This window comes from Hibiscus syriacus, unplaced genomic scaffold (genome assembly GCF_006381635.1).
Source record: "Hibiscus syriacus cultivar Baekdansim isolate YM2019G1 unplaced genomic scaffold, ASM638163v2 tig00117034_pilon, whole genome shotgun sequence".
Classification (NCBI taxonomy): domain Eukaryota; kingdom Viridiplantae; phylum Streptophyta; class Magnoliopsida; order Malvales; family Malvaceae; genus Hibiscus; species Hibiscus syriacus.
Genome location: NW_024063533.1, coordinates 7267872 through 7286040, shown reverse-complemented (window position 1 = coordinate 7286040; position 18169 = coordinate 7267872). Strand labels below are relative to the sequence as shown.

Genomic DNA, 18169 nt, shown 5'->3' with positions numbered 1-18169 from the left:
AAACTCCTTTGGGGATGTCACCCTTCAAGTTAGTGTATGGTAAAGCTTGTCATCTCCCGGTTGAGCTTGAACATAAAGCTTATTGGGCTATCACGCGATTGAATTTCGATGCTCAACTAGCTGGGGAGCAGAGATTATTAGAACTTAATGAAATGGAAGAGTTTAGAGCACAAGCATATGAGAATGCTCGGATATACAAGGAGAAAACCAAGAAGTGGCATGACCAAAAACTGATGCCACGGCATTTTCATGTGGGGCACCAAGTTTTGCTTTACAACTTCAGACTTAAACTCTTTCCTGGGAAGCTAAAATCTCGATGGTCAGGGCCATTTGAGGTGCATTATGTCTATCCCCATGGAGCTGTTGACATCAAGAGAATAGACAATGGGAAGATCTTCAAGGTCAATGGCCAGCGTCTGAAAGCCTATAATGGAATTCCACCACCGCACAACAAGGACGTGTTACGGTTGCACGATACTGAAGCGTGCCCAGAGGAGAACCAAAATTTGATGCCTCGGCATTGAATTTGTGTATGTGCATAAATAAAATTTAACATTCAAGTTTTTTCTTTAGTTTTATTTTATTTTATTTTGTAATTAATTTTTGATCTGATTTGTAGGGACTACATTGCTGCAAATCGTACAAGGAGCGGTTACCAAAGGGAGGAAATGACAAAGCATTACTTGGAGAGATATTCTTTTGATTTGTTTCTTTTTATTTAATTTAATTTCTGACATTTACTTTTCTCTTTCCACAGTTTTTGTCCCATCATCATCATTGCTTTTTGGCAGTTTTCCCTTCCCCATACACGCACAACCCCCACCCACTAATTTCTCTCTTAACCGTCCTATCACCCCTTTTCCCTCCCAAATTTTTAACTTTTTCTTTTATCTTTCATTATTAATTTTTCTCTTTCATGTTAACTTTTACTTTTTCTCTCTCTTTTACTCATCTTCTTCCCTTATTCTCTTCATAGCCGAAATACATCCAAGTTTTTTTAAAGCTTTCAAAAGATTCTTCCTTTTTCATTTTTCTTACATCAAAAACACTGAAAATTGTGCGCTCAAGACCGGCTTCAACCGACACGACCGCTTGGCAACAGTTTGAGAACGATGAGGCCAAGGCTCGGTTCCAAAACTTCAAGAACCGAAAACTCTTTTTTGAGTTAGGATTTATTTTTACCGAGGAAACCAATGGTGGTTTTGGACCCGATGTTATGGACATCGTGACGCCGCTCAAGTGGCAGAAGTTTGCCCGTCATCTTGGTTCGGTGAACGCCTCATTAGTTAAGGAGTTCTATGCGAACATTTCCAAGCCCAATCAACACTCCATCTTCGTTCAAGGTAAGCAAATCTGTTTTACATCCACTGCTATTAATCGTTATTTTCATTTGCAGGATGTTGTGGATAACCATGCCACGTTCGAAGAGGAAGCCGATAGCAACACATACGATGGGGTCTTGGAGGACCTTTGTTTCGAAAACACTGAGTGGAATGGTCGCCAGACGAGCCGATACTCGGTCAACCGGGAACGTCTTCAGCCGCGTGCCAAATTATGGAATCACTTCCTCAAGCATAAACTCATGCCCACCTCCCACAACACTACGGTATCTTTTTCACGCTTATTGCTTTTACATTCTATAATGGTATCCCGTCCGATCGATGTGGGTCGTATCATTGTTCAGCAAGTTCACGACTGTTTGGGTAAAAAGGCAAGTGCTTTGGTGTTTCCTAATTTAATTACCGCTTTATGTCGTAAGAAAAAGGTTGAGGAAAATGCTTTTGATGAAATTTTACCTGGATTATCGGGCATTACTAGGGCTAGACTTCCACTGTTGTTGGGAATTGAAAATCTCAAGTCTAACGACTCTGTTCATGAGCAATCTACAGGTGCTACAGAATCGAATGCCGAGGCAAGGTTACTTGCTCTCGAGGAAGCTGTGATGCAGACTCAAGCTCAAATGCATGCTTTACACGGTGACATCCGTAACTTCTTTGGATATGTGAAGCATAGAGATGATGTGGTGGAATCATTCTTTTAAGAAATCATTCCCCACGGACAACGGAATTTTCCTGGATTCCCAGACGAAATTCTGCCGGCATTCAATGCCGAGGCATCTCCAGAGCCTGAGCACGATGCACCTGATCCTCCTGCTGCTGACCCTACTCCTGATACACACCGGTCCGAGACTCCTGAATATCCGCCCACTGTCCCTGTCGAAGAAACACCCAGCCCCGTCCCAGCACCCAATCCTTCTCATGCACAACGTAGTGGTCACCGCACCAAGACCACGGCTGGACGCATTGCGCACTATTACTCCACTTCTTCCGAGTCCAGCCCAACACCTATCCGAAAGCGCACCCGACGAGGAGCTTCTAGCACCTCCAAAGCACCACCACCACGTAAACACTGAGGTACCTCTCTTGCATCCATTTTCATTTAGTTGTATTTTATTGCATAACATATAGTTTATAGTTAGTTTAGTTCTCTTTAAAGCATTGAGGATAATGTTTCCCTTAAGTTTGGGGGAGGTATTGTTCTTAGTAGGTAATATGCATGATAGCATTAGCATAGTATTATGCCATGGCATCAGTAAATGGTAGGACAGTTAGATGAAATGTTTTGAGGATACCCGATGATGATAATTTTGTTAGGCTAGAATCTGAATGTAAATGACTGTTGAGAATGATAGAACTCACTCTAGGGCTTGATGCTTTGTGAAAAATATTTACACGATTTGTATGTTCTCTATACTTAGAAAATTTAGGAAATTTTTATGAAGGAACTTTAGTTAGTCTTGGCATTGAAATATAGTATGGTGTTTAAAAGAAAAATCAAAAACAAACTCCTTTAGAAATGAAACTGTGAATAAATGCTTAAGCATAGCTGTAGAGGGACACTCCTCTTTGCCGCGGCATTTCCTGGAACTTTCTTTAATAAATGGAAGCCTTGTGCATATGAGTGAATGAAAGAAGTCACGGGATGACTCTACTTAACTAGCTCGGGGATGGAAGGTATGCTCCCTTTCATCTAGAGTGTGGGAGAGTAGGTGTGATGAGCTGAATCCCTTCGTAACAGTTAAAAAAAATCGAAGAAAAGGGAGTAAAAATGTGCTTAATGATAAGTAAATGCCTTGACAAAAACTAGGGGACTTGATTAGAAATTCTCTAAATTCACTAAGTATAGATTGGATACAATCACGCACACACACTACCACAAAGGATTTTGACTTAGGGAAAAGTACTTGAATTCTTGATAAGTCTAGCATGTTGAAGCCTATCGTTCTGAGGGTTGAAATTCAATTTTGTCCTATTGTCTTACTATCAAACTTTGCCATGACATTATGCTTATGTAACTGCTATCCATTGCTTGAGGACAAGCAATAGCTTAAGTTTGGGGGTGTGTTAACTTCCTAAAAAGGCTACTTTTAAAGCCTTTTTCACTTAAGTTATTGTTTGTTTAAAAGCTCATTTTAGTCATTTTAGGATCATGTAGTTGCATATAGTTGCATTTGTGGTGGCTGTGCTATTTTATTTCTTAATGGTGATGTTTGAGGAAAAGGTGCAGTTTGTCTATGGTGTGCAGGGAATAGCAAGAAAAAGGATTCTTTGGGAAGTAATGCCGCGACATCACACGTTGCTAAAGCAGATTGAAATGCCTTGGCATTTCTGGCGCAGAAAAAGACAAAAAGATATTTCTGCATAAGGACAGCTGGCACTGGACAGCTGTCTCTGCACGTGGAGGACTGTTGTAACCGCCTGCCAGAGCTGCCAATGGACCACTGCCACGTGGAGGATAAGGTTCATGCACAACATGTGATTCTAGGGGTATGAGGGGTATTTTGCACCCAACAAACTCATCATTACCCCTAGATATTTTATTTATTATATATGACACCTCATGGGAGAGAGAGATACAAGGACGGTGAGCACACGCATAGAGCAGAAAAATCAGATTTTTATTTTCTCTTTTTCCTTTCTTTTTCCTTGGAATATTCCTCCATTGATAAAGCTCCAAGGAGTGGCAATCTAGGCGCCGAAAGGAGCTAGTGAGCTAGGTGGTTCGTGGTGGCCGAGAAGAGACCTCCGGTGGCGCGTCGAAGGCTTCTTCTCACTTCCCTTTTTGCTGCTATTTTTATATTATTTTGTGGGTTGTTGGAACGAATATTTTCATGACTTTGTGTTTGGATATTTCGAACCCCACCATGAACTAACTTATTTGGTGGTGGTTGGTTGAATGGTTATTTGAACTTTATTTTCAATAGTTTGTTCCTTATTTGCTTTGCTTATGAATGCTTCACCATCTATGCTTGTAAGAGGCATGGAAATGTCCATCTCTTATATGAAGGTTAGGTATTCGGAAGAATCCTAAGCTAAAAATACTTGTAAGTATTCGGAAGAAACGCAAGATAAGATCCTCATAAGCAATGGGTTATGGTATTTTCAAGGGGCTTTGAACCGGCCTAGGAATATTATAACTTAATCCCTTAGATCTCGGAAGAGACTAGGATAGGATTTCAACGACCAAAAAGGGTGTCTTTATCAATAGGATAGGCTGTCCAACATCGTTGAGTGAGAGCAGATGCCTTGGCATCCTATTCTGTTAGGTTCTTTTGAACACCTTAGGAAAACCCTGTCGAGTAAGTAAAGACAAGATAGCTTAAATATACTTGAGAAATAAGTTTAGCAACCTTAGACCAATCCTTACCATTCATTTCATTGGAAGCTTGTCACGTGAGGATTATTTTCTTCTTATTTTATTTATCTTTTTATTCACTGTCTTTACCATTTCTCATTGCCTCAACATTTCACCATACTCAATATTAAACATCCATCATTGCCACTGCATTTCCATTTGTTACACCATTACACCATCAATCCGCATCCACCAGCATACACATATCCATTGCCGTGACATTTGTATATATCAAGACTAACTATACTTAGATAGAATATTGCATTGCTTTGGTTAGACTTTTGTGATTTCACCCAATCCCTGTGGAGACGATACTCACTCATCATTATATTACTTGAGCGATTGTGTATACTTGCACATTATTTGCGTATATTTTATAGTACTCACAACACGCGAACAATTTTCTGACAATATAATATTGCTTTATTGAGTCTCGACTATTAAAAATTACAAAATAGTCACTCAACTATTCATATGTTTCAAATTTATTTTTTTTAGTTAAATAATTGACAGTCGTCTGAGTTAGACGTAACATGATGAGATATGATAATCGTTTAAGATTTTAGGATCAAACTTTAATATATTCTAATCAATATATTAATGTTTAACTAATTTTATCATCAATTTTTTTAATAAAAATGGCAAATTTACATATAAATAATAAAATAATTATTTTGTAATTTTTAATTATCGGTAAGTGAGATCCCCATTTGGTTTGCACACGTCATCCTACTTTAAAGGGGTTGAGTGAGGTCACATATTCGCTCCGATTTGCTGTTTTCCAGTTTAGATTTTAATTGTAAAAACTAAGAGTAAGAAATACGCTTTCATTTCAAGGATCTGTTTGTTTTTCTTGGTGAGCCATACACTATCACCTTCACGCTGGTAAACTATTAATAATGGAGGCGAAAGCCAATGGTCCGAGTTTCAAAGGGGGTCGGGTAACGGATGGCCCTACGAACCCGATGGTTACCCCTCTTCTAACCGATCTTTATCAGTTCACCATGGCTTACGCTTATTGGAAGGCCGGCAAACACAACGATCGATCCGTGTAACTTTCGATTTCTTCTTAAACCTTTAATCTCGTTCCCTTTTGAATGATTTTCCTCTCTCTCTCTCTCTCTCTCTCTCTCTCTCTCTTTCCTATCTAATCTTTTGTTTGACTACTACGAAAATCGGATTGAGAATAGGATGCTGATGCTTCATAGTTATTGTTTTCAGTAGAGTTATTTTTTCCTTTGAACTTCATTATTTGAAGTTGTAGTTGTTTGTACTCGGTTTATTATTATATGAAGTTATTGGGAAATCAGGGCTTCCAATGTTCCAAAGTTAGTTATCTATCTGATAATCGTTTGGTTACTTGTTGGTTTCAGAAATGAAATTTGAGAAAGTGCAAATGTTCCTTTTTGAAAGTTGGATGTCTTGAGCTTCGGCTTAGAGTTTTATAACATCCTTTCAGGTTCGATCTATACTTTCGGAAGAATCCATTTGGTGGTGAATTTACTGTGTTTGCTGGTTTGGAAGAATGCATAAAGCTCATTGCTAATTTCAAGTTAACCGAGGAAGAGATTTCCTTCATCTGTGAAAGCTTGCCTGGTTCATGTGAGGCAAGCTAACTCCTTTTCAGATGGTTCAATTAATAATATTCTGCTGTCTGTTTATTTGTCTGCGCTTGTAATTGGATGTTTAACTTATCCATTATTTATGCACTTGACAGGAAGGTTTTGTCAATTATCTAAGAAACATTGACTGTTCTGATGTTGAAGTTTATGCTATTTCAGAGGGAACAGTTGTTTTCCCAAAGGTGCCCCTGCTTAGAGTTGAAGGGCCGGTTGCTGTGAGTGCTATTAGACTTGTTTTTTTCCCCTTTGCATTTGGTATTTTGTTTTTATATTCATTTTTCTTGATTCATGCACTTTAATTTTTAGGTGGTTCAATTGCTGGAGACTCCAGTTCTGAATCTTGTAAATTTTGCATCTTTAGTGGCTACAAATGCGACTAGACACAGGCTTGTTGCTGGAAAATCTAAAATGTTGCTTGAGTTTGGGCTTCGACGGGCTCAGGTTAATGATTTTTTCTTGTTTATTTTCTTATTATAAATGTTAATATTTGAGTTTCTCTCTGTCAAACATTTACATTCATGTTAATTGCAGGGACCTGATGGCGCTATTTCGGCATCAAAGTACTGCTATATTGGAGGTTTTGATGCTACAAGGTGGATTGCTAACATTTTTGTATCCTGTTGCACACTGCTTTCATGGCTTCATATATCATGTCTTTCAGTTGATTAAAATAAAGTAGAGTTAGTTTGTCCTCTGCTTGATATTGAAGCTATTCAGAGTTTATGATTCTTCTCTATTCTTCACAGTTCACTAATGTAGATTCTTAATCTAAGCTAATGTTTTGTACTGCTTGTTTCTTTTCTTATGCTGTGTGTTAACTAGCAATGTTGCGGCTGGAAGGTTATTTGGGATACCACTTCGTGGGACACATTCCCATGCTTTTGTTAGCTCATTTATGGTCAGTAACTTTTTCTAGAAGCTTTCAAGTTCAGTACCAATTATCTTAATATTTTATTATTTATTTTTTGGAAGTACTTTAGCTCATCCATAGGTAGCCTATAACTTTGTATGTTGCAGCAGTGTTCTTTGTCAGAAATTATGTTCTATTCCTGCTAATTCTCTCCCTCCACTATATGTTCTCATAAATTCGGAATCTTTGTATGTGTCTGGATTTGTTTTTAGGTCAAACTATTTGATTAAGAGCAAGCCAGATTAAATTTCATCTTTTTTGTCGACACTGTTTGTCATACTCAGTCATAAATGTGAAGTAATGCCAAGTTAAATATGAATGATATGAATGAGGTGATGGAAAGCAAGCAGATAATCAAGAATCACAATATTATACAAAATGAGTGAGAGAGAGAAAAACGTAGAGAGAGAGAATTAAAAAAAAAAGTCAGTTCCCGATGAGTGTTGGTCGGCGTTTATCGACAACCTGAGTAGGAGGGTTTCTCGTCATACGCTTAGGGAATTATTCTTAGTCCATGGTCCGGTTATGAGAGTTTTCATTCCCAATCAAATTAGAAATCCTAAGTACAGATTTTCCACCTTTGCTTTTGTTCATTTTAAGAGGGAGGAAGATTTAAGGAGGGTTGTTGATGAGTTAAACGTGGTTGTGATTGATGGAAGGAAAATCTTAGTTAGTCCTGCCAGATTTAAGGATGAACGTTCAAGGTCAAGGGTGGTGCATACTTCTTCAAACGAGGCTTCTGGTCAGATTAATGCAGATTCTTCGAAATCAAGAGAAAGAGAAAATATTATCAGAAGTAGAAGGGACGATAGAACTTATAGGGATGCTCTGATGTCAAATGGGATTACAAGGGGGTACAAAGAACTATTGTCTGAGGATATCCAAAGGAGGAATGTCAAGAAAAATATTATGGAGATGCATATTCCATCAGAAAGTGCCAATTGGGTGAAGAGGTCGTTAACAGGGATTATCAAATACTCGTTTCAAGTTGAGTTCATTCGGAATGCCTTATTTAAGGAAGGCTATGATGTTCAAATTGCTAGATAGGGTTATGTTTGGAACTCTTGCGTTTTAATTCTTAATTCCCATGAGGAGATGCTGGATTTGTGGAGCAAAAAGGAAGAGGTTTTAAAACAGTGGTTTGAACGAGTGGAACCTTTACTGAATGAGGCCGGAGTTCCCACGGCCTTCTGCATGGCAGAATTAATAGGGGTTCCTTTGTTATGCTGGAATGAATCTTTCTTCGAGAAGATGGCTGGTAGATGGGGCAAAGTGGTAGGTATTCATGAGAGTACAAGGAAAAGAGAAGACCTTACAATGGCAAGAATTTTATTGAGGGTGGAAAGCCCCTTTGATGTTCCAGAGGTGATCACTCTTGGATCTTATGGAAGATCATTCAAAGTAAGTATTAAGATTGGATCAACAAGTGAGAATTCAAGTTCGTTTTTCAGTAATTTTTCGGTGGAGGATTCCGATGAGGCATTTTCTTAAGAAATTAGGTCTGAGGAGGATGTAGACAGGTTGTTGTCAGATCATAGGGAAGGTGAGGCATGTGCAGCAAGGAAAAATCGTCTGTCAGTGGACAATTGGATTGATCAGGGTGTGTTCAGTGGTTCTGGAGGAGTTAGTGAGAATAGACAGCTAGCAAGGCTTTCCTTAGATAGGAAAGGTATTAATTGTAGTCTGCCAGAAAGTCAAAAGGTTGGGAGTTTAAAAGTTGGTGAGTTTGCAGGTTTGGGGATTAGAAGTCAACATTATTCGGCTGATGGATCTCAGGCCCATTCTGAAGACTCTGGGCAGTCTGGGTCAAGATTTTTCGGGTTTCATTTCTGGGCCAGCATATACAATTAATAAGTGGGGATTTTATGGAGAACCTTAATTTAGCAGGAAAAAACAGGAAAACGTTTATAGTATTGGAGACGAGCCCAATTACAGAGAAGTTGGTTAATGCAGAAATAGAGGCTGAAGAAGAAAGTTTAAGGTTGGTTGAACCGGTTACAACTAATTTAGGAAACATCTCAAGGGGGAGACAGTTACACCGTTCTAGAAGAAAGGTCTCATCTGAGAGTGAGGTGCTGGAAACTAGAAGTTTGAGCAGTTGCAAAAGGGTCTATAGCAGGTCGAGGGAAAGAAGATATTGGTATGGAGATTTGTTGAACTTTACGAATGAAATAGATGGCACCAAGGTTGGGCAGAGGAAGTTGGATGTGGATTCCAGCACTGCAAAACAGATTTGTTTTTCAGCAGAGCTCATTGCTGATGGGAGTCTTCTTCCTAGTTTTGTTAATGGTCTTGGGGATGGAACCGCAGAGCGGGAGATTGAAGGTTACTTTTCTGAAGGTGAATGCTTAAGACCCAAATCTGGTTTGTTAATTAGAAGGAAGAGGAGAGCTAGAAGGATCCTGTTTCGAGAAGCCCTTGACCAGGTGAGCATTGATACAGCATCCTCCTCAGCTTTCTCGAGTTTATTGAAAGAAGCTGTAGAAACTTGGGAGATTAGTAAGCTTTTGGGAGTATCTTTTAAGGAAGGGAAAGAAGCATTTTTGGAAAAAATCATAGATCTAGAGAAAGGCTTGATTGGGATTAATCAAGGTTTGGTTGATTGAGGGTTTTGTTTGTACCTTTTTCCCTTTATGAAGATGCCAAAGTTAGTAATATGTTCATGGAATGTTAGGGGTTTGGGGAAAAATGAAAAAAAAAGAGGGTTGTTCAGAATTTAGTCACTAGCTTAAATCCTACTTTCCTTTGGTTGCAAGAAACTAAGACTGGAAAATTTAAGAGGTCTTTCTTTAGGAGAAGTGGGATTAATAAGCTTAAAGGAGTTTTGGAATCTCCTTCAGTTGGATCAGCGGGGGGCCTGTTGTGTTGCTGGGATGACAATATCTTTGAGTTGGAGAGTCAGTTTATTAGTAGGAGATTTATAGCTACTTTTGGTAAATTTCGGAATAAAAACTTCAGTTGTGGTTTCATCAATGTATACGGTCCAGCAGTGGAGGAAGAGAAAGCTGGTTTTTTTGAAGAATCAAGCAGTTTTCTTAGTGGACAGAATTTTCCCGTTTGTGTGGGAGGGGACTTCAATGTCTATTTACAAGAAGATGAGAAGATGGGCAAAGGTCAAAGTAGGAGCTCGATGGAGATCTTTAATGACTTCATTCTTCATACGGGCTTAATTGATCTTCCTATGAATGGGGGAAGGTTCACTTGGTGTAATAACCAAGAGAATCCCACGTTTGTAAGATTAGATCGTTTTTCGGTTGACAGTCAATTTCTAGAGTTATTTCCGGACATTTTGCAGTCTCTTCTACCAAGATCATTGTCAGATCACAATGCCATGATTCTTGTGAATAAAGGAGTGGACTGGGGTCAAAAACCGTTTAGAATGTTCAACTATTTGATGGATGAGGAGGGTTTTGAGGATATAGTTATTTCTTCTATTCAGAGTTCTAAGAAAAGTCAGAAGAAGGCAGGTGCTTTTAGTCTTTTAAGGAGTGCCAAACATGCAATAAAAAAGTGGTCTGGAAACAGAGATAAGTATCCAGGAGACTTGATTTCTGAGTTAGAGAAGAAAATTTCGAGGATAGAGGCTGATATTCAACAAAAGCATGGTGCTTTCGATAGTGAGGTATTAACTGAGTTGAATAATTGTAGAGCAGAATTGTGGAAGCTGCACAAGATCCAAGAGCAGATTTGGTTTCAGTATTCGAGATCTAAATGGATTGAAGACGGGGATCGCAACACTAAATACTTCCATACCTGTGCTACGGTTAGGAAGAAGAGGAATGCACTGGTGGCACTTAATTTTAGAGGAGAAACAGTTGAAGACCCATTTGCAATTAAGGACATTGTGAAGAATTATTTTTTTAAGATCTACAATAACCGATCTACTCTAGAAATTGATGAATTAAATCTGGATTTTTCCAGAATTTCTTTGGAGCAGAATCAGTTCTTAGAGCAGGAATTTTCAGAGGAGGAAGTTTGGGATGTTGTGAAGTCTTGTGGAAGTAACAAAGCTCCGGGTCCTGATGGCTTTAATATGGTTTTTTTTAAGAGGTTTTGGTAGGTCCTTAAGGAAGATATTATGATATTCTTTAAGAATTTTTACTTGGGGAAGGAATGGGAACATGGAATAAATCACACTTTCATCACTCTTATTCCGAAAATTTCAAACATTGGTGGTTTGGACGATTTTAGACCTATTAGCTTAGTTGGTGGTTTGTACAAGATCCTCTCTAAATGTCTGTCAAGGAGACTTAGGAGCTGCATTTCAGATTTGATCAGTCCATGTCAATTTGCTTATATTCCCGGTCGACAAATCTTGGATTGTTCCCTTATAGCCAATGAAGGGATAGACTTTTGGAAGAAGAATGGTTTAAAATGATGTGTTTTTAAAACTGATTTCAAGAAGGCATATGATACTCTTGACTGGCCTATTTTGTTCAGAATTATGAAGGAAATGGGCTTTGGTTCTAGATGGATAGGGTGGATTTCGAAGTGCATCACTTCAGCAACTGTTTCAGTCTTGGTGAATGGGGTTCCAACCGAGGAAATCCCAATGGCTAAGGGTCTTCGTCAAGGCTGTTCTTTGTCTCCGTTTTTGTTTAATATAGTTGGGGAACTCTTGAATTTATTGATACTTAAGGCTGTTTCAGGGGGTCTCTTTTCGAGTTTGATGATTAGAAATGAGGAGAAGAATTTTAATTTAACACATCTACAATTTGCTGACGACCTTATAATTTTCTGTGGTGCGTCGAAAAACAGATCTTGAATGTGAAGAGGGTGCTTCGAGTGTTTGAGATTATTTCTGGACTTCAGTTAAACTTGAAGAAGTGCAAATTGTTTGGGGTGAATTTAAGGGAAGAGGAAATTAAGGATTGGGCAGCTACGATTGGATGTTCAGTGTGTTCTTTTCCCTCAGAATATTTGGGACTCCCTCTTGGTCCACACAGGAACTCTAACATTCTGTGGGATCCAGTGGTTCAAAGCTTCAATAAGAGGTTAGCAGGTTGGAAAGGCTCTTCTTTGTCACTGGCGGGCAGGTTGGTTTTGATTAAATCAGTCCTATGCTCACTTTCTATATACTATTTGTCATTGTTTAAGGTTCCAACTTCAGTATACAAGACCCTAAACTCTATTATGTCAAATTTTTTATGGGGTGGAGGAGGTGGGAGGAAGAAAATCCATTGGGTAAGCTGGACCAGCGTTTGTAAACCAAAAATTGAAGGAGGCTTGGGAGTTCCTAATATAAATACGATGAATAGGGCTCTATTGGAAAAGTGGGCTTGGAGGTTTGCTATTGAGAGGAAGGCGATTTGGAGGGAAATGATTTGCACTAAATACAAAATGGATTCTTCATTGATGCAGCTTGACAGTAAGGTTTCTCCTAAATTTTCTTGGATATGGAGATCTTTGGTGAATAATCATTTTAAAGCTGATTCGATGGGCTGTAGTATCAAAAGCAATTATAGCTATAAAATTGGCAATGGGAGGAATATTCGGTTTTGGCAAGACAATTGGGCATTGGATCATCCTTTGATGGTCATGTTCCCTAGACTATTCTCTATTGCAGTGAACAAAACTGGAAGATTATTTTAGTTTGGGGATTACAGTTCTGGGGGCTGGTTTTGGAACGTCCAGCTGAGAAGGCAGTTGAATGACTGGGAATTTGAACAATGGTCAAACTTGATGGCTGTTATTTCAGATTTTTCTGTTTCTGCTGATGTTGTTGATGGACTGTTGTGGAAGAGGAATGGAGAAGGGGTTTTCAATGTTAAATCATGTGCCAATCTATATTATTTGGGTATTTCCGATTTGGAGGAAGCTAATTTTTGGAAATCTATTGTTTGGAGGGGCCTGCTGCCTCCAAGAGTGGAGACTTTTCTTTGGCAAGTTATCTTAAAGAAGCTGGCAGTGAAGACAGCTCTGGTTAAGAGAGGTGTTCAGGGCATAAATGATTCTATGTGTCCTTTTTGTAATCTAGAAGAAGAGTCTTCATCTCATCTATTTTTTTCCTGTTCGGTTGTTTGGCCAATATGGACTAAATTCATGGGTTATTGGAATTTTCAGTCTGTTTTTCATGAAGATGCAAAAAAATTCCTAGTAGCATGGACTAGCTTAAAGACCAACTCTCTGATGTGGTCATTTATCCCTGGAGTGGTCTTATGGACAATATGGAAAACTAGGAATTATATAGTGTTTGAAGGAGGGAAGTTTGATCGAGCAGAAATTTCTTTCTAGCAAGGTGCAGGCTTGCTTCATGGTTTCTAGCTATGGAAACTCAGTTTTCTATTTCCAAGGATGCTCTTATTGCCGACCCGTCCTTAGTGGATTCTTGCTCGTCTCATACTAATCGGATTTCAACTAAGGTTCCTTGGTCCCCTCCTCCAAAGGGTTTTATTAAACTTAATGTGGATGCGGCTACTTCTAGTGATTGGAAGAGGAGTGGTTTAGGTGGTGTTCTGAAAGATATTTCTGGTTCGATTCTTGGCTCCTTCAAAGACCCTGCTGGTCCGGGACCTCCAACTTTGATGGAATTGAAAGCTATCCTAAAGGGGTTATATTATTATGAATCTATTCGCCACAGATTTAAAGAGAGATTGATTATCGAGAGTGATAGTAAGGTGGCAATTGGTTGAGTCAAGGATGTTGGTTCTTGTCCTGTCGTTTATGTTCAAGTTGTTAAGGAAATTATTCAAAAGCTTAGTGTTTATGAAGGTCTTATTAAATGGGTTAGTAGAACAGCCAATATAGAGGCGGATGTTCTAGCTAAGGCTGGTATTGGTTGAGAATTATGTTCTGTTAAGGGCTGTTTCTTTTTGGCTTTTTATCTTTGGAGGGAGATTAGACTTTGTATTACTTTGTAATGTTTTAAGATTAATGAATTCCTAGGGCACTCTTTTCCTCCTTCTGCTGATTAAGGAACTATTTTCAAGTTCCGTTAATCATGAAGGGGTTTTTAGTGAGGCCTACTATTCCTATCAAAAAAAGATATGAATGAGGTGATTTCATGGTAGGTTATTTCACTGGAAAATATAGTTTCTACCCGTATATAGCTTTTACTTTGGATATTTTAGTTATTAGTTAAATGAATGATATGAAGCGGATAAACTTGCCAAACAAGGGATTGGTTAAATGATGGGGAATTAATCGGGTTGTTGTTTTTCTATTTTTGGTATTTCGGGAACATTAGGGAATGATTTTTGTTTGTAATTGGTTGATCGTCATATGAGTTAGTTTTGTTGTAGGGTATAAACATATTCATGTAGGTACTGCTGTTTTGCAATGGGTTGAGTGGGCTGCCATCCTTTTTGGGTGGTAGTATGATCTTATTGTACTTGGTTCTTGTGCAATAAAATTTCTAAGGCACTCTTTTCCTCCTTCCAATGTCCGTTGAGTCTTTGTTGTTTGACGGTTATGAAGGGGAGTTTTAACGAGGCCTTCCTTTTTATCAAAAAAAAAATTAGTTTCATGTTACATGCTTGATTTTAACTTTACTATTGGCTCTCTTTGTTTATATCTAAAATGGTTTTCATTGACACTTCACTTTTTGGTGATTTCTTCTCTCTTAGTAAATGGGTCCGTAGTCCGTATAATGCAATGTTTAGAAACAAGCTTGGATTTCACTCCAGCTTTCAAAATTGCTTATTGTTTTTTATCAATGTTCTGTATGTCGTTCTATTGACCATTTTCTTATGTTATTTTCGTACTTTGAATATTATTGATGTCTTCCTGGAGTTTTTATGCATCTTTGATTATGAAGTTATTCAATGTTTAATTTGCAGAGCCCTGATGAGATCCTAGACAGATCACTGCATAGCTCAGATGGTTCAAGTACTTGCGAGGACTTTGTCAGTCTTGTTCAGTCATGGTTAAGCAAAATACAGGTGTTCTGGATTGACTCTTTACATTGCTGTTGACAATTATTTAATTTGTTTTTATGTCTAGCTAGAGATATGTAATATTTTCCAAATATATCAATTGAAATCCACCGGTGCAACCCATGCAAGTTCATCAAACTCGGGTATTAAAACTTGTATTTCTTCTCTTCCAAGAACACCAATGGCCAACTGTAGTAATCTTAGATCCTAAAGATCACCATCTCAAAAGTCAAAACCCATTTAAGAACAAAGGTCTGCAATAGAAAGCTCAAAGCATTATTGTAGGATTTATTTCCATTTAGTTCTTGAAAGCCATGTTAATCTAAAAATATGGATTATGATATATAAGGAATTTGGATTGGAGAGTTCAATGCTTTTCCTATCTTTTCTCTGCAATATTGCCGCTAGCTGATTAATGATTAATGATTAATGGATGCTTCATCTACCTTAACTTGTCCCATTGGTGCATATTTTCTAGTGGTCAAAATCTCTTAGTGGCATTTTTGGTGAGACCAATCAGAGTGAATTGGCAGCTTTCATGTCATATGCCTTGGCGTTTCCTAACAACTTTCTTGCCCTTGTAGATACATACGATGTAAGTACAACTTCCTTGAGTTTTAGCTTAAAAACAAATTTCATGTAGTCTATATTATCATAAAGCATATCAGCACTAATGTTGCAGTTTTGCCATCCATTTTACTAGGTCATGAGGAGTGGTGTCCCCAACTTTTGTGCAGTTGCTTTGGCACTTAATGACTTGGGGTATGTTGCAAAGGCTTATACATATGGCGGTTTATTTTCTTATAAGAACCGTTTGCCACATGCCCAAAATTGGTTAAAATAATTTCTTTTGTTCCCATTTGATATTATATGTGTCGATATTCAGTTTAGTGAATTTTTATTTCAATGATTTTCTAAGACAAGTTTATGTTCACAAGCTGATTAATTGTATAAGTAGGATTCTTTGTTTGATGGATTTAGAGAAAATGAATTTGTGTATGATTATATATGCTTATTTCGTATGGGTACACTTAAATTGATATCAAAGTCATATGACGAAAGGCATCAAGTAACATGCCTTTATGTGCCATGCATCAGCAGATACTGCCCCTGCTTCAGCTTTTCTTTTTCATTTTATGTGAATAATTATAGTTATGTCAAAAGGCATTCTTATTGGGTTCTCAATTTATCATCTGAAGGGATTACACTTTTTTGTGATGTCATCCATACGAGCAAGCATTTGGTCCTGCTCAATTCCAGTGATTACTTAAATATGCAATATGCAGGTATAAAGCAGTTGGCATTAGATTGGACTCTGGTGACCTTGCATACTTATCTGGTGAAGCCCGAAAGATCTTTCACACAATTGAGAAAGAGTTTGGGCTGCCTGGTTTTGGAAAGACGAGCATTACTGCTAGTAATGATTTGAATGAAGAAACTCTGGATGCACTAAACAAGCAGGTACTCAGTCTAACTAAGATTTCTTTGAATAATTTATTTGACTCTGTATCAGGATGACAATGCCTCCTTGATTCACTCTTGTGCACATCGACTGATGAGAGACCTGTATGTTTCTTCACAGGGTCATGAGGTGGACTGTTATGGAATAGGAACCTATTTGGTCACTTGTTATGCTCAAGCAGCTTTAGGCTGTGTTTTCAAGCTTGTTGAGATCAATAATCAACCACGCATCAAGCTTTCAGAAGATGTATCCAAGGTTTGATCTGGTAGCCTAGAAGTTCTAACGGCAAACTTTCATCATTATATAACACATTTCCTCTTTCTTTTTCTCATCTTTTTGTTTTCTTTTTTAACTGCTAGGTCTCTATACCATGCAAAAAACGATGTTACAGGCTATATGGAAGGGAAGGATATTCCCTGGTGGATATACTGACAGGGGAAAATGAACCATGTCCAAAGGTAGTTCCCATTATTCTTGTATTTGTGGCATCATAAATGTCTGATATAATTTTAACTTTAGCAAACCTAAGAATTCAACGTAAAAAGATACTATTATTTTATCCTTTAAATTTATATAAATGCTAATCTTTCTTGCCATCATTATCTGGATATCAAAGTCTTGTACACCAGTTCCTTTTGGACATGTGATCAATGATCTTATCAGTTATCCGCATCCTAAAATCAATGCTGATACTGTGATACATAATGTCAAAAGTCAATGAAGTTCTATAACATTCACCTGTAACCATTTTGACTTTGTAGTATGTTGGTGTACTTATCATGGGGTATGAAAATGCACTCTTAAAACTGCTGCTTTATTTTGATATCTATGTACATTAACTTGGATTGTTTTATAGTACCTTTGTTACACACCAGCAAATAATAGCATTATACACAACACCAACATATAGACTTAACTCCATTGGGGCCTCATATTGACTCTCTTTAAATCCACAGGTGGGAGAACGAATTCTATGCCGTCACCCTTTTAATGAATCCAAAAGAGCATATGTGGTGCCACAGCGCGTGGAAGAGCTTCTGAAGTGTTACTGGCCTGGGAAGTCAGGTAAAAGCTCATAATATTCATCATGAAATCAATCAGTATGTAAGACTAATTGAGCAGCTCCTATAACGAGTAGAACTGATAAGCTTATTTATTAGTTCAGCTGTCTCTTAGCAGTGTCTTCACTCTGTTGAAAAGAAAGCATATGAGAAACACTATTCCCTGTTCACTTCTTTTTAGTAATTTGCTGTTGAACAGAAGAGGGGCTCGTCCGCAATTTGTCTAAAACAAGTTTTTTTCTTGTGCTCTTCCTGAAGGTAAAGTAAGAGAGGAGTTGCCAGCTCTCAAGGACATTAGGGGCCATTGCATCAAACAGCTTGAGCAAATGAGACCTGATCATATTCGGAGATTAAATCCCACACCATATAAGGTATTGCAGGGGGGAAAACAGGTTTTATTTTATATATTGTTGAACTTGTTGCTGACACAAGAAATTTGTTTATTATTATCTATAAACAGGTGAGTGTAAGTGCAAAACTGTATGATTTCATCCATTTCCTATGGCTAAACGAGGCACCTGTTGGGGAGCTGCAGTGATAATCCA

At 38.1% G+C, this 18169-nt stretch overlaps 1 protein-coding gene across 1 annotated transcript; it reads left to right on the top strand.

Annotated features, from left to right (window-relative positions):
• The first annotated feature begins 5541 nt into the window (after positions 1-5541).
• LOC120196968 (nicotinate phosphoribosyltransferase 2-like) lies at positions 5542-18165 on the top strand. The gene is made up of 15 exons (XM_039198634.1): positions 5542-5746; positions 6155-6302; positions 6413-6532; positions 6624-6758; positions 6849-6910; positions 7140-7215; positions 15006-15107; positions 15580-15696; positions 15805-15863; positions 16388-16562; positions 16684-16818; positions 16923-17021; positions 17520-17628; positions 17883-17995; positions 18085-18165. The coding sequence occupies exons 1-15, from the start codon at positions 5595-5597 to the stop codon at positions 18160-18162; spliced, it is 1680 nt and encodes a 559-aa protein (XP_039054565.1). The 5' UTR covers positions 5542-5594; the 3' UTR covers positions 18163-18165.
• The last annotated feature ends 4 nt before the right edge of the window (positions 18166-18169 follow it).